At 53.7% G+C, this 13,314-nt stretch overlaps 5 protein-coding genes across 5 annotated transcripts; 3 read left to right on the forward strand and 2 right to left on the reverse strand.

Moving 5' to 3' along the window:
- Window positions 1-75: 75 nt before the first annotated feature.
- On the reverse strand, window positions 76-2,261 carry J4E79_006532 (uncharacterized protein; the record flags this gene model as incomplete). The annotated part of the gene is made up of 3 exons (XM_049355402.1): window positions 76-753; window positions 809-1,852; window positions 1,899-2,261. 3 exons carry the CDS (start codon window positions 2,259-2,261, stop codon window positions 76-78), a joined length of 2,085 nt encoding a protein of 694 aa, XP_049210075.1.
- A 1,614-nt stretch (window positions 2,262-3,875) lies between these two features.
- PTC2 (Protein phosphatase 2C 2) lies at window positions 3,876-5,650 on the forward strand (the record flags this gene model as incomplete). The annotated part of the gene is made up of 7 exons (XM_049355403.1): window positions 3,876-3,911; window positions 4,054-4,360; window positions 4,417-4,490; window positions 4,538-4,622; window positions 4,669-4,875; window positions 4,927-5,169; window positions 5,256-5,650. 7 exons carry the CDS (start codon window positions 3,876-3,878, stop codon window positions 5,648-5,650), a joined length of 1,347 nt encoding a protein of 448 aa, XP_049210076.1.
- An 882-nt stretch (window positions 5,651-6,532) lies between these two features.
- Window positions 6,533-8,003, forward strand: J4E79_006534 (uncharacterized protein; the record flags this gene model as incomplete). The annotated part of the gene is made up of 3 exons (XM_049355404.1): window positions 6,533-6,644; window positions 6,746-7,660; window positions 7,714-8,003. 3 exons carry the CDS (start codon window positions 6,533-6,535, stop codon window positions 8,001-8,003), a joined length of 1,317 nt encoding a protein of 438 aa, XP_049210077.1.
- A 545-nt stretch (window positions 8,004-8,548) lies between these two features.
- J4E79_006535 (uncharacterized protein) lies at window positions 8,549-9,700 on the forward strand (the record flags this gene model as incomplete). Its single annotated transcript, XM_049355405.1, has 4 exons — window positions 8,549-8,570; window positions 8,628-8,649; window positions 8,706-9,201; window positions 9,254-9,700. 4 exons carry the CDS (start codon window positions 8,549-8,551, stop codon window positions 9,698-9,700), a joined length of 987 nt encoding a protein of 328 aa, XP_049210078.1.
- Window positions 9,701-10,347: 647 nt separating this feature from the next.
- Window positions 10,348-12,921, reverse strand: J4E79_006536 (uncharacterized protein; the record flags this gene model as incomplete). Its single annotated transcript, XM_049355406.1, has 4 exons — window positions 10,348-10,953; window positions 11,350-11,736; window positions 11,831-12,632; window positions 12,725-12,921. The coding sequence occupies 4 exons, from the start codon at window positions 12,919-12,921 to the stop codon at window positions 10,348-10,350; spliced, it is 1,992 nt and encodes a 663-aa protein (XP_049210079.1).
- Window positions 12,922-13,314: the final 393 nt, after the last annotated feature.

Raw genomic sequence — 13,314 nt, forward strand, 5'->3', positions numbered from 1 at the left:
ACCTCAAAATTCTCCAACATCAAGATCGCTGCTCTATTCAAATACAATTACATATATACAAAGACATGCCTTCCCCTACAACTTGCTCTTCTCAATGCGCTTGAACAAGATATCGCTATCCGGGTATGGGTCGACGGTGTAATTGTTAAGCGGGTTGAGCTCGCTAGCCCTGTAGAACATATCCTCGTAGACCTTGCCGTCTGCGCGGCCCAAACTGCTGTCCAAGACCCAGTCGTCAAAGCCCCAGGCATCCACAAGCCTGACAGCGTGTGGCCGGATTTCCTTGAGCAGGTTCATGACAGTGTTGGTCCTCGCGAGCGAAATCTGGTGCTTGCTGCATGCGCCAGAAGCGTAGAATTCGGAGCCCTCTTGCTCAAGTGTGTGTAGAGCGAAGAGACGGAACAGCTTCATCAGCACGTCGACAATGTTCTTGTCGACGTTGCCTGCCTTTGCGATGTTCCTGAGCGCAGACAGGTTGTTCTTTACGACCATATACTGTGCGTGGGCCTTGCTGAGGCGGTAGAAGTCGACGAGCAGATCGTTCCAGGGCTTCTTCTGCTCATCGCGGTGCTTGCTGGCTTCGAAGGTGAGGAACGATACGCGCCAAGCGAAGGCGTTGACGAGATCGTCGTCGTCGCCAATAACGTCGAATGCGCAGCCAATGTCGCGGCGTGCATGGAATTGAGAAAGGATCTGAGTTGTGTCGTTCGTCGGCTTTTCTCCCTTGAGTACGGAACGGGCGGACTTGAGCATCTAGAGCACAGGTCAGTAAGGACTGATTGCAGTTACATGAGATGAATAGACTTACGTATCGCGCAACTTGCTGGGTCAACATGTAGTTGTCACCCTCCCATGTGGTAGTGGGCAGGTAGTCAGAATACCACGGCCCAATACCGCTGAAGCTTGAGTAGCCGTGACCACCACACGCTCGTCGGCAGACCTCGAGACCCTCTGCTGCAATCGAACTGCTAAGCGACTTCAATGCGCATGAAGAAGCGTGCAGGTCTGCCAACATATCGCTGCCTGATTGCACCTCCTCTGGCCCAGCTCCACGCTTGCTTGGTGCATTGGTGGCGTTGCCCTGGGCGATCCTCTTCTGGTTCTCCTGGTACATGTCCATCATCGACTTTCCGGTGAAATGCAAAGCAAAGGTAGCGGCGAGAAGAGGAAGCAATCGAATCTGCACCATAGTGTAGTTCAGAACAGCAGTCTCAGCCTCGCCAGCGGGAGCATCTCGGTCCTGGAATTGCCGTCGCACGGCACAGTAACGGGTTGCGATGGTAACACCTCGAGCGAGCACACTACCAGCTTGCATGACGATAGTTGATCGAACCCATGTAAGGGTTCCATAGACAAGGGAAGGCGCGCCACGGCGTCCGAACTTGTTCGTGTTGGGGTCAACGAATGTGTAACGAGCCAGCATGCTGATGTGGGGAATCTTGACGTGATTGAACAGAAGGAAACCGTTGTCCATGGTGTTGTAACCGAACTTGGGACCGATGTCTCCGATGTGAATGTTGTCGAGCGGCTCGTGTGTCTTCAGATCACGGATCTGGACGCAGAAGGGAGACGGCCCGTATGATTTGCCATCAATGATGAGCTGAGCCATGACGACCGCATGGTTAGCTGTGCGACCTAGGGATCCAATCCACCATTTGCTGGCGGTCAGATGTGGGGAGTGGATGGTGAAGGTCTTGTCCTCCTTGTTCCAGGTGGCGGTTGTTTCAAGTCCTCGAACGTTAGAACCATGGCCAAGCTCAGTCTGAGCATAACATCCGATGATCTCGTAGTTGTTGGCCTTGGTGAGCCACTTTTCCTGCTGCTCCGGCGTACCCTGACCTTCAAGTGTAACCTGCTTCGTGAGTAGAAGTCGCGCGGAGACAGAACATGGCGCGTACCTTGAACATAGAGTCGTGGAGTCCGTATGGTCCGGGTTCACCAACAAGTTCTGTAGCAGTCCGGAACTCGTCAAAAGACCAGTTGTGTTGCTTCTTCAAGATTCTGAGTCTCTTCTCCCTTGCAAGCGCCCTCTCGAATCTGTCGATCCTTCCCATGAAGTAGTTCTGCGACTTGTCGAAGACCTTCTCTGACTTGAGAATGTCAAGGATCTTGTTCCTCCTGTCGATGACATCTTGCGTGTGTAGGAGGACTTCTAGCTCCTGGACGGGTACATTGGAGTTTTCGCGTTCAGCCTTGAGCAATTCGTGGCCTTGAATGCCCGAAGGCTTCAGCTGCTTGACCCAGTCCGGTGTTGGCTTCATTGTGATAATAGATTGATGATGGAGATGATGGGAAGAGAGTGTGTTTGGAATGATGATTAAGTAGGATGGCGATCTTGCGCTACCTCGGACAGCCGAGGTTCAAATTTGGGCTAAGCCATATTCGACAATGACACCACGATCGGACCGTGCGACGGCTTATACGTGCGCTTCTGATAGATAATCTCATGAAAGTGCCGAAGCCAATGCCCCGAACAGATGGCGAAGGAAGTTGGCGATACGGAGTTCTGTCATTTGCGCTGTCGCCCTCATCGTGGGGCTTTTAGTGCATATTTAAAGAACATTTGGGGTTTCCGGGGTACCGGGGTACTCCGGCGGTACGCTCATCTCGCAGAAGCAACACTGAGTCAGTGCCATGAGAGTATTTCAGATGTTTGGTGTTGCCGCACTGTACCAAAAGGACCTCGGCAGCCCAGGCCAAGAGTCCTCGTTATAGCTTTTCCATCATGGATAATATATGGGGAGTTTCAGGACCACGTTGCACAGGTATTATATGTTCCTAGTTACCTACGCAGCTGCTCATACGCAGCCATAACATGGTGCCGCATTAGAAAAGGGCCGCGGTTTGGCTGCTCATAGCTCCTGCCTCGCGCTACGCTGGAACGTATATCGCGAGTTTCGGGCGTGTTGTAGGAGGAAGCAACATGTTGCGTGCCAATCGGTCGGGTAGTACTAATCCGTCGTAGTGCATCCTCAGAGCCCGACACGGAATCTGGACCCTGGGAATTGTCGCGCCGCAACGCGGCTGAGCAAGGTGTTGCCCTTTCTATCGCGTTCACGGGACCAAATTCATGTACAGCAAAGCCAGTCTTTCCGAACTGTACTACTACATCCAAACCCTAGCTATATGCACGATCTTTAGGGATTCAGCATAGGTGTGTAGAATAGACAGCACACATTTAAAGTGCTTGATGCGAGCCCTGGTGACAGGTACAACTTGAGGAAGAGGGCCTCTTCATCGAGTGATGGAGCTATGCCCCAGTCAGAAAGGACGATCAGCTCCAGTGCATCGAGGCCAGGCGGCGGCTGCTGTTGAGGCGCTGATAGGGGTGCTCACGGCTTTGTGCGTGGCACGCGAGCTCTTGCACAAGTAAGCAAGCATCTAGGCGCCGGCTGCCTCGCCTTAGCAGAGCACCGCCCGGAAACTTGCACGACAAGGCAGCCATTGGCAAGGTGAGCGCGTATTCCAGTCAGGAGGCCGCAATCCACAGCGACAGGAGCTGGTGGGGGAAACGGGACTGCAGAAAATGCGCGGCGTCATCGCTTCTGGCCTCGACCTAGCCACACCCACTAGCCCGCACGGGCCCAGCCTGACAGGTAGAGCAGCGTCACTCTTTGCCTACAACACCACCCGGCCTGTTTACCCCCGCGAGCTAGAGCACGCAATTCTTTTCTCCTGTCCTCTTCCTAAGGACCTACACGACGCCCACCACACACGCCCGGCCACTTACCCAGTCGCCCCTGCGCCTAGCCACATCTGAAATCCCCCCACACACCAACAGCGCAGTTTGGAATTCTATGCCCCTAGGGAGACTCGCGATCAACCTCAGACTTCCCCTCGTCTCCTCCCACAGGTCCTTGTAGGCACCGGACAACATGGGTCAGACACTCTCAGAACCCGTCGTCGACAAGGTAATTGCCTCCCAATGCTGGCCCCCCGCCCCCGCACCTGCGCTACTCCTCGCTCTATTTGGCGGCAGTCGCCTGCATTGAGCTGCACGGCCGCGCAGGTTCTCCTTCACATTAACACGACGCTAATACGCTGCTTGCACAGAAATCCGAAAACGGCGATGGCGAGTCACTCATCTACGGCGTGTCGTCGATGCAGGGCTGGCGGATCAGCATGGAGGACGCGCATGCCACCGTACTAGACTTTGCAGGTGAAGCAGGCAAACCCACTGGCAACGACAAGCGACTTGCCTTCTTCGGCGTATACGACGGACACGGTGGTGACAAGGTGGCCTTGTATGCTGGCGAGCAGCTGCACCAGATTGTCGCGAAGCAGGAGGCTTTCAAAGAGGGCGACATCAAGAAGGCTCTACAAGATGGTTTCCTCGCCACAGACCGCGCCATCTTGAGTGGTATGTTTTTCAGGGCACCTTTCTTTAGTCGACAAGTGGCTGACTCACGCGAACAGATCCCAAGTACGAAGAGGAGGTATCTGGCTGCACTGCGTCAGTCGCCGTCCTTTCCAAAGACAAGATCTACGTCGTACGTTGACCCCTACAACATTTCTTGGCCAATTCTCACATCAACAGGCCAACGCAGGTGACTCGCGTACTGTCCTAGGCGTCAAGGGAAGGGCTAAGCCGCTCTCTTTCGACCACAAGCCCCAGAATGAGGGTAAGAAACATAGATTGCAAAGGCAAGCAGCACTGACATCTATTAGCTGAGAAGGCACGTATCCAAGCCGCAGGTGGTTTCGTCGACTTTGGCCGTGTCAACGGCAACCTGGCTCTATCGCGCGCGATAGGTGACTTCGAGTTCAAGAAGAGCGCCGACCTTCCTCCCGAGCAGCAGATAGTAACTGCCTTCCCGGATGTTGAGATACATGATATCAACCAAGATGACGAGTTCTTGATCGTCGCCTGCGATGGTAAGATACTACAATCTACTATGCTCGCGCGCTCTTACTGACTCCATACAGGTATCTGGGATTGCCAGTCTTCTCAAGCCGTCGTCGAGTTCGTTAGGCGCGGAATTGTCGCAAAGCAGGATCTTGCCTCCATTTGCGAGAACATGATGGACAACTGTCTGGCTTCAAACAGCGACACGGGAGGTGTTGGCTGTGACAACATGACCATGACTGTCATTGGTCTCCTACAAGGAAGGACGAAGGAGCAGTGGTACGAGGACATCGCAAAGCGGGTTGCGAATGGAGAGGGTCCATGTGCGCCGCCAGAGTACGGCAAGTCAGAAGATCCAGCCAAGTCCGCCTCAGAGAGCGAGTAGTTCAGTTCTAATATAATTGTGTAGCCGAGTTCCGCGGTCCCGGCGTTCACCATCGCATTGACGATTCTCCTGATGACATCGACATGGACTTGGACAGTCGATTCCGGCCGAACAACGGCAACGGCGGTCGCATCATCCTTCTCGGCGACGGTACCGAAGTCTCGACTGGAGACAATGACGGCGAGATGTTCGATAACGAGGACGAAGACAAGGATCTGGATTCGCAAGTCAACAAGTACAACCAGGACGCCAACGCCAAGTCTCGCGAGGATCGCGAAGGCACGCCAGGCCCTCAGCACGAGAGCAAGGTCCAAGTGACTGAGTCGCCCTCATCTGTACAGACGGAGAAGTCCGACGCTCCCGAGTCCCAGACCGACAAGAAGCCTGAGGCAGGCACAACCAAGACGAGCGAGAAATAGCTTGTCCTCACTTGACTTGGCCACGATTAATGATGTTTGGCTCGAAGGGCTCAGTTTCGATGCATGATGATATGCAATGTCTCTCTTATGGATGTTTTGCAAGCGACGATGGGTACGTTGGTTTCCTGTAGAATCAAACGACGGGTCATGGAAACGAGCCTCATAGACCGCAAGCGGGCAGATTTACGAAATGATACCTGGCGGGCTCGGCCTTCGCCTTCCACTTTACCTAGCTATCACTTTGTTCATGATACCATGGTTTTATCAAGATGGTGCTTATAATGACCTCGATCTGTGCCTAAATTGGAAGCGTACGCAGTGCCCTTATGACCTCACTTCTATCAGCCGCGTTCTATGGTATAGCAGAATGCGTGTTGCATCAGACTGCGCCGAGTACCTTGTCTTTATGCGTCTACTTATTGCTGGCAAACAAGCTTTCAGATGCCCCACTCTCCCGCTCTTAGGTCGATTTTCGACGTGCACCTAATCTGGGTGTCATCTTGACAGTCATCGTCAACGGACACGTATAGACTCCGATCTTGGAAGGTGACTCACAGTCGAGTGTGTCAATCGATAGCAAGGTCTGTGTTCAAGCCATGCTACATGCAATTGCCGTTCGCATTGCCGTCCGCGAGTCCGGAGATAAGCTTGAGATCAGGGTCCAGTCCGAGCAGCATCACCTTTCGTCATAATCTGCGACAGCTGTGCAAGCGTCACGATTATGGCGTGGATCCGAGAGTGCCGGTGGTACATTGCTAAAAAGCAATGTCTACGCCTATTCTTGATCCCAAAGACACAGCAAAACAACCATTCCCTCCAAGATTCATTATCGAGTTCCTTCCTCAATTGCTCCGACGCTGTACCTGACTGGCCGCTTGCATCATGGACCCTGTAAATCCCAACCAAAAGGCCCGAACCACGCAGCAATACGCCTTGTTTCAGCGGAAGAACTTTTGGAAATCCAATGAGGGCGAAGTACCAGTGTTCAACACAGGTAAGTATGCTTTACCTTCATAGCGCTGTCGCGCAAGTAGAAATCGAGCGAACCAGAAACTGGACATTTGATGTCGCGCAAGGCTGATGCATTGTATATAGAACCGGGCAAACTCGAAGAATTAGCAAAAGAGAAACTCAGTCAAGGTGGCTGGTTCTACGCGTCTTCAAATGCCGGCCAATCGCACACCCATACCGTAAACAGACAAGCGTTCTACCGACATCGAATTATTCCGCGTATGCTGGTAGACACCAACCAGCGCGACACTGCGACCGAGATCTTTAAACACAAAGTTCCTGCGCCGATCGGATTCGCGCCTGTTGGTATCAACAAGATCTACAACCCAGAGGGCGAGCTACCCGTAGCAAGAGCCGCAGGCGCCTTAGGGCTACCATACTGTCTCTCGACAGCAGGCTCACAGAGCATAGAGAACGTAGGCCATGCCAACGATGAGGGCGTGAGAAAAGGACAAGGCGACACAGGCACCGCTGCCGGTGGTGGCGAGAAGGGGGTAAGATTCTTCCAGCTCTACATGCCGCACGACGACGAGCTTACTCGGTCACTCCTCCAACGTGCTGTGGACAGCGGCTTCACAGCCTGCATCTTGACGCTTGACACTTGGCAGCTCGGATGGCGACATGACGATGTGGCAAACTCAAATTACGCCTTCTACCACGGGCTTGGCGCAGACCTGGGCCTAACAGACCCCGTCTTCCAGAAGAGGCTCAAGGAAAAGGGTATTGACCCCAAGACACAGCCCAACGAAGCTGGCGCGCTTTGGATCGATAACGTATGGCATGGACGCGCGCATACGTGGGAGAAGGCTGTGTGGGCGATGAAACTATGGAAGGAGCTCAGTGGTGGCAAGCCGTTTTCTCTGAAAGGCATTCAGAGTGTGGACGATGCGAAGAAAGCTGTTGACCTGGGCTTCGATGGTATCGTGGTGAGCAACCACGCTGGAAGACAAGTCGATGGCGCGGTCGCAAGTCTTGACTCTCTTGAGAAGATTGTCGATGGTACGTTCAGTGCATCCTATCCCTTGTTTCTGTATAGCTAACAACGTCTCCAGCTGTCGGCGACAAAATCTACATCATGTTCGACTCTGGCGTCCGTTCCGCATCCGACGTCTTTAAAGCGCTCGCTCTGGGCGCGAAGTTCGTATTCGTTGGCCGTCTGTGGATCTGGGGCCTTTCAATCATGGGCGAGACGGGAGTTGATCATGTTATGCGCGGTCTACTAGCTGATCTGGATATCTTGATGAACGTTGGAGGGTTTAAGAATGTCGGAGAGATTACGAAAGATGCGCTGGAGAGTGGGCCGAAGAGTTATCAGCTTATGCACACAGCTAGTAAGCTGTAGGCTGCTGAGGTCTTGGAATCTTATGGCTAGTCAACGCGTCTTCGCGTACCTGGGTCTCATGGAGATACGCACTTGGAATACCATCTAGTGTTGTGTATACTCAGTTCCCCACAGCCTAGATATATTGTACTTGCTTTATAGCTTGTGTTTTGTGTTGTACGATACAGCACCCAACTCTGAAGTCTGCGGAGACACCAGAGTATGACTTCTACATCAAGTGCCTGATACTCGTAACAAGTGTGACCTTCGCACAAGCACAGTCACGACATCTGAATTCACCATTCACTATGAGGAGCTTACATAGCGCTAGGCCGCTATAGGCTGACCGCCATAGGGCTGAAGTGGCCCAAGCACTCCCGAACAAGACCAACTCCAACTCCCCTCAACGCGCAAAGCTCTCCAATCGTGATCGCAACTTCGCGCGCGTCATGTTCTGCAGTTGTCGCGCATACTAACACCGTCGCATTGATTGTACTACTACGGGTTTCCGGTATACACAAAAGTTCATCCCTAATTCGTCAATAGAGAGAGACCCTGTAATCAAGATGTCGGTCATTCTATGCACAGGTATGTCGAGCTGTCTACCCCACCTGTGGCAGACAAACAACTAACATCCAATTGCAGCCGGTTACGACCATACCATTAGGTTCGCACGCGTCTCATGCGCCATTGGCAGCCATCCGTACTGACTCCGACGACTAGATTCTGGGAAGCGCTCTCCGGTATATGCTCCCGGACTATCCCGCACCCCGACTCCCAAGTCAACCGCCTTTGCATCTCGCCCGACAAGCGATACCTCGCCGCCGCCGGTCACCATACGGTTAAGCTCTACGACATCAAGTCCACAAACCCGAACGCGATCCTTACCTTCGACGGTCACACCTCCAACATCACCGGTGTCGCGTTCCACTGCGAGTCCAAGTGGCTGGTCACCTCGTCTGAAGATGGCACGGTCAAGATCTGGGACACGCGATCAGGCAACGTTCAGCGCAACTACACTCATGGTGTTCCGGTCAACGATGTCGTCATTCATCCAAACCAGGGAGAGCTCATCAGCTGCGACCGCGGTGGTAACGTGAGGATCTGGGACCTGGGAGAGAACAAGTGCTCTCACCAGCTCATTCCAGAGGACGACGTCAGCGTGGCTAGTGTTACGGTTGCAAGCGACGGGAGCATGGTCTGCGCAGGCAACAACGCCGTGAGTCTCCCCAGATGAAGTTGTACTAACGTTTGCTAACACCGCGTGCTAGGGCAACGTCTACGTCTGGCGCATGATCCAGCGCAGCGATACCACCTCGATCCTCCCCATCTGCAAGTTCGTGGCCCATACCACCTACATCACCCGCGTCCTCCTGTCCCCCGACGTCCGTCATCTAGCCACCTGCTCCGCCGACCACACGGCACGCATCTGGTCCGTCGATCCCACCGCTCCCCATAACGTCACGCCCACCGACAACCTGCCGGCAGCTAGCGAGCGCGACCCAGCTGCCTTCCCTCTGGAGACTACGCTACATGGTCATCAGAGGTGGGTCTGGGACTGTGCCTTCTCAGCCGATAGCGCCTACCTCGTTACCAGCTGCTCAGACCACTACGCAAGGCTGTGGGAGCTTGGTAGCCAGAGCATCATCCGGCAGTACAACGGACACCACCGTGGTGCTGTCTGTGTCGCGCTCAACGACACGGCCGTTGGCAACTAGGAGATTCACATTCTACGCACGACCGATTGGCATGATATGATACCCGCCACCCTAGCGTGTGAAGGACGAGGGACAAAAGGATTCCGGCATTTGCATCAGCGTTGGCGTTTCGGCACGAGGGGATGGAAGGGTAATGAGTTAATGATACTTTGGCGTTTACGGCGAATGAGGTAACTTCTAATATGGATGCGGGAACGGGTCACCAAGGTCATGAAAGTTTCGCACAACGCAAAAGCGACGATACGCCTGGACAATGTGCTATAGCGGATAGAACAAAAAATCTGAAATGGAAATTTCCACTATGAACTCTCAACGCCCACTGACACAGGCATAACAACCGCGAGACAGATCCAATTCACGGCCGCTGACTCTCCTCATGAAGTGGTCGCCAGTTGCTCAGAGCCGTACCTAGCTTATGGGCACTCCTTCTTTGCGCAGGCGTCCTACAAGTACGTTAGTCTCTTCGACCATGTCGGTGCGCTCTGAAACCTTGAACTTACGTAGTTCTTAATCTTGCTCTGTACGCACGCATCAAACCCAACTTTCTTCTCGCACAAACACGCTACATGCCTAAATCACCCCGTTAGCCATCAATCTCACCACCGTTCCCACACTCCCCATGCAGAAACTAGGACATTCGCAGGACATCAAACGTACATATCCCACTCCTTCTGACACTTCACACACCCTGCCGGCTCAGCCCTCTTCTTACAGCCCTCCACGCTTTTGCTTTGCATTCCATTTCCCCTCTTCACATCGACATTGACGGGGGTGTCGGCACTCTCATCTTCCGCGGCATTCTCACTCGCAGCGTCTAGCACAAGAGCCAGCTCCTCTGCTTCTTTCTCGGCGGCTGCGTCGTAGTACGTAGACGAGTCGTATTTATCAGGCACTGCGTTGGCAAGGGCGCGTTTGGCGGGTAGGTTGGGTATTTGGGGGGAGGTGGAACCGATGCCGCCGCCGGGGAGGTCGTTGTCGGGGAGCATGTTGTCGACCATTTGGCCGGAGCCGGAGCCGGAGACAGGGTCAGGGTAGAAGGCTGTGGGAAGGGGAGGAGGGGAGTTGGAGGCGTGGACTGGGGCAGCGGCTACCAGAGCGCTGAGGGTTGTGAGGAGGAAGAATGTAGGCTTCATTGTTGTGGAGTTGGGGGTGTGGTATAGTATGGCTGTCTGGATAAATGGGAGCGTACGATTTTGAAGAAGAAAGATGTCGGGGAGGGTGATGGCATTTATGCACAGGAACTCGGCGTCGGGCTTCACGTCAACAGCTGTCATATCTCGAACTATCAATGTCCTTGACATCACACTCCATGAACAGACACGTAACACTGTGAGGTGACTGCATCCTAGTGTACGATTCTTCACCCTCCCCCTCAATCACCTCCCCCTTCTTCTCTCTTCAAACCTCTTAACACTATCCCCAACCCCAAACCCATCCTTCAACAACCCACCCACGTCCTCCAACCCCAACCCCGCCGTCTCAGGATAAATCCTCCAAATAACAATCTCCGCAACCACGCAGACAACAGCATACAACGCAAACGTTCCCACAGGAGTAAAAACATTCATCATGGGCAAAAACGTAATCCCAATAAAAGTATTAGACCCCCAATTCGTAGCCGTCGACACCGCAGAACCCAGCGACCTTACAGACAAGGGGAAGAGTTCAGATTGCTGCCAGGGAACGTTACCCATGCCTATCGCGTAACCAGCGACGTATGTTATCATGGAGAAGAGGATGACTAGGGGCCAGATCTTGTTATTGGTGTTATCGTCGGCAATGGAAGTAGCTGTAATAGCGGAAGCTTCCTCGGTGGGGAGGTCGATGAAGAGGAATGCGATGGCGCAGAGTGCGAGACCGATGATCATGATGGGGACGGACCAGAGGAGGATACGGCGGCGTCCGATGCGGTCGATGTAGTGGAAGGCTACGAGTGTGAAGAGGAAGTTTGTGATGGCGATGGAGAGCGAGGTTAGGGTTGGGGAGGCGAAACCGACGAGGCGGAATATTGTGGCGGAGAAGTACATTAGTGAGTTCTGTGGGGGGGTGTTAGCGGGAGTTTAATACTCTGATATGTTCGAGGGGTACCAGGGGGGGATGTGTTGCTTGGATGTGGGGGAGGAGACTTACAAAGCCGCACAGTTGCTGGAAGCCCTGGAGCATACAGGCAATAATCAAGGCTCGACGGTTCCCTCCAATGACGATAAGTTGAGAGAAGCTGTCTTGCACCCTCTCCTTCTTAGCTCTCCAACCGATCTTAGCCATGTCGGGAGTCCCTCGCAGTCCAGCCGCATCCTCCTCCTCTTCAATCTCCTTCTCTACCCGCCTCAGCACGGCGTTCACCAACTTCGTCCCACTTTCCTCGCTCTTATACACTCTGCCCAACACCTTCCTCGCCTGCTGTGTTCTTCCAGCCTTTACAAGATATCGCGGTGTCTCCGGCAGGAAAAACAGCATAACGAACTGTATGGCAGCGGGTAAAGCACCCAAACCCACCATCCATCTCCACCCATGCAATCTTTCCGAGAACAACCACCCAACAATATAAGCAACAACCTGCCCCCCAGTAATAAACAAACTGCTCACAACCACCAGACGCCCCCGAAAAGGGCTAGGGCTAAGCTCCGAGATATACAGCGGAACAACGAATGACGCGCTTCCGACTGCTGCGCCGACAATGGACCGACCCACGATCATGCCGCCCACACTGCTTGTCCATGCCTGCAGCAGCGCACCGAGTATAAACAGGATGTCTGCGACGAGAATCACGGTTTTGCGACCGTATGCATCAGCGAGGATACCCGTTAGGGGCGAGGCGAGGAGTGCGAAGAACGAAGTGCAAGACGTAATCAAGCTCTTGTCGAGGGTGGTCAGGGGACGGGAGGAGAGATCGGTGTTTATGGATATGAGGGTAGAGGATATAACACCGGTGCTGTTGTAGCGTTAGTATAGTGTTGTTACTCCCATTTTCTATACATGCCATGAGGCATGGCGCAAAAGATCGCGATCATAGATGCGACGTACTCATATCCAAATAGTAACCCTGAGACCCCAGCGCATATAGTCAGACACCAAATAAACAGGCCTGGGGATACCAAGGCACTCTCGTCCACCTCATCCTCTCTTATACTCGCGTCGTCGGCTTCATCGTAGCGGTCGCGTGCATCGTTCGGAACGCGGCGGTCGGTGGAGATCAAGGGCTCGGCTGCAGCGTCGTTCATGCTGTCTAGTTCTACGTCTTCATCTGAGCGCGGCATACAGCACACACATACATAGGAAGCGTGTTCGGGAGAGAGGGCAGGACGGGGCGCTGGCGGAGGTTATCTGGGGTAGTGTCGGAATGGCCGCGGGAGTGCGGAATGCTCGAGACACGCTAGTGGGTGGGCCAGATCTGTGCCTGGTGATCCATGTCACCTGCAGAGTAGGCGGTACCAGCGGCACCAGGAGATGTCAGAATTCGTGCTGCTTGTCGCCTACACAGGAGCCTGTTCTCACAAGGTTGTGTCTGAAGCTCGAGGATCAAACATACAATATCCTGTATGCTATGTTCTCTTTACGATACAATGTCGCGACGCAGACTCGACCATACTCTTGTAGCGGGTCATTGCAGGCAC

Source organism: Alternaria viburni (genome assembly GCF_023758015.1).
Source record: "Alternaria viburni strain BMP 2772 chromosome Unknown scaffold_13, whole genome shotgun sequence".
NCBI lineage: Eukaryota > Fungi > Ascomycota > Dothideomycetes > Pleosporales > Pleosporaceae > Alternaria > Alternaria viburni.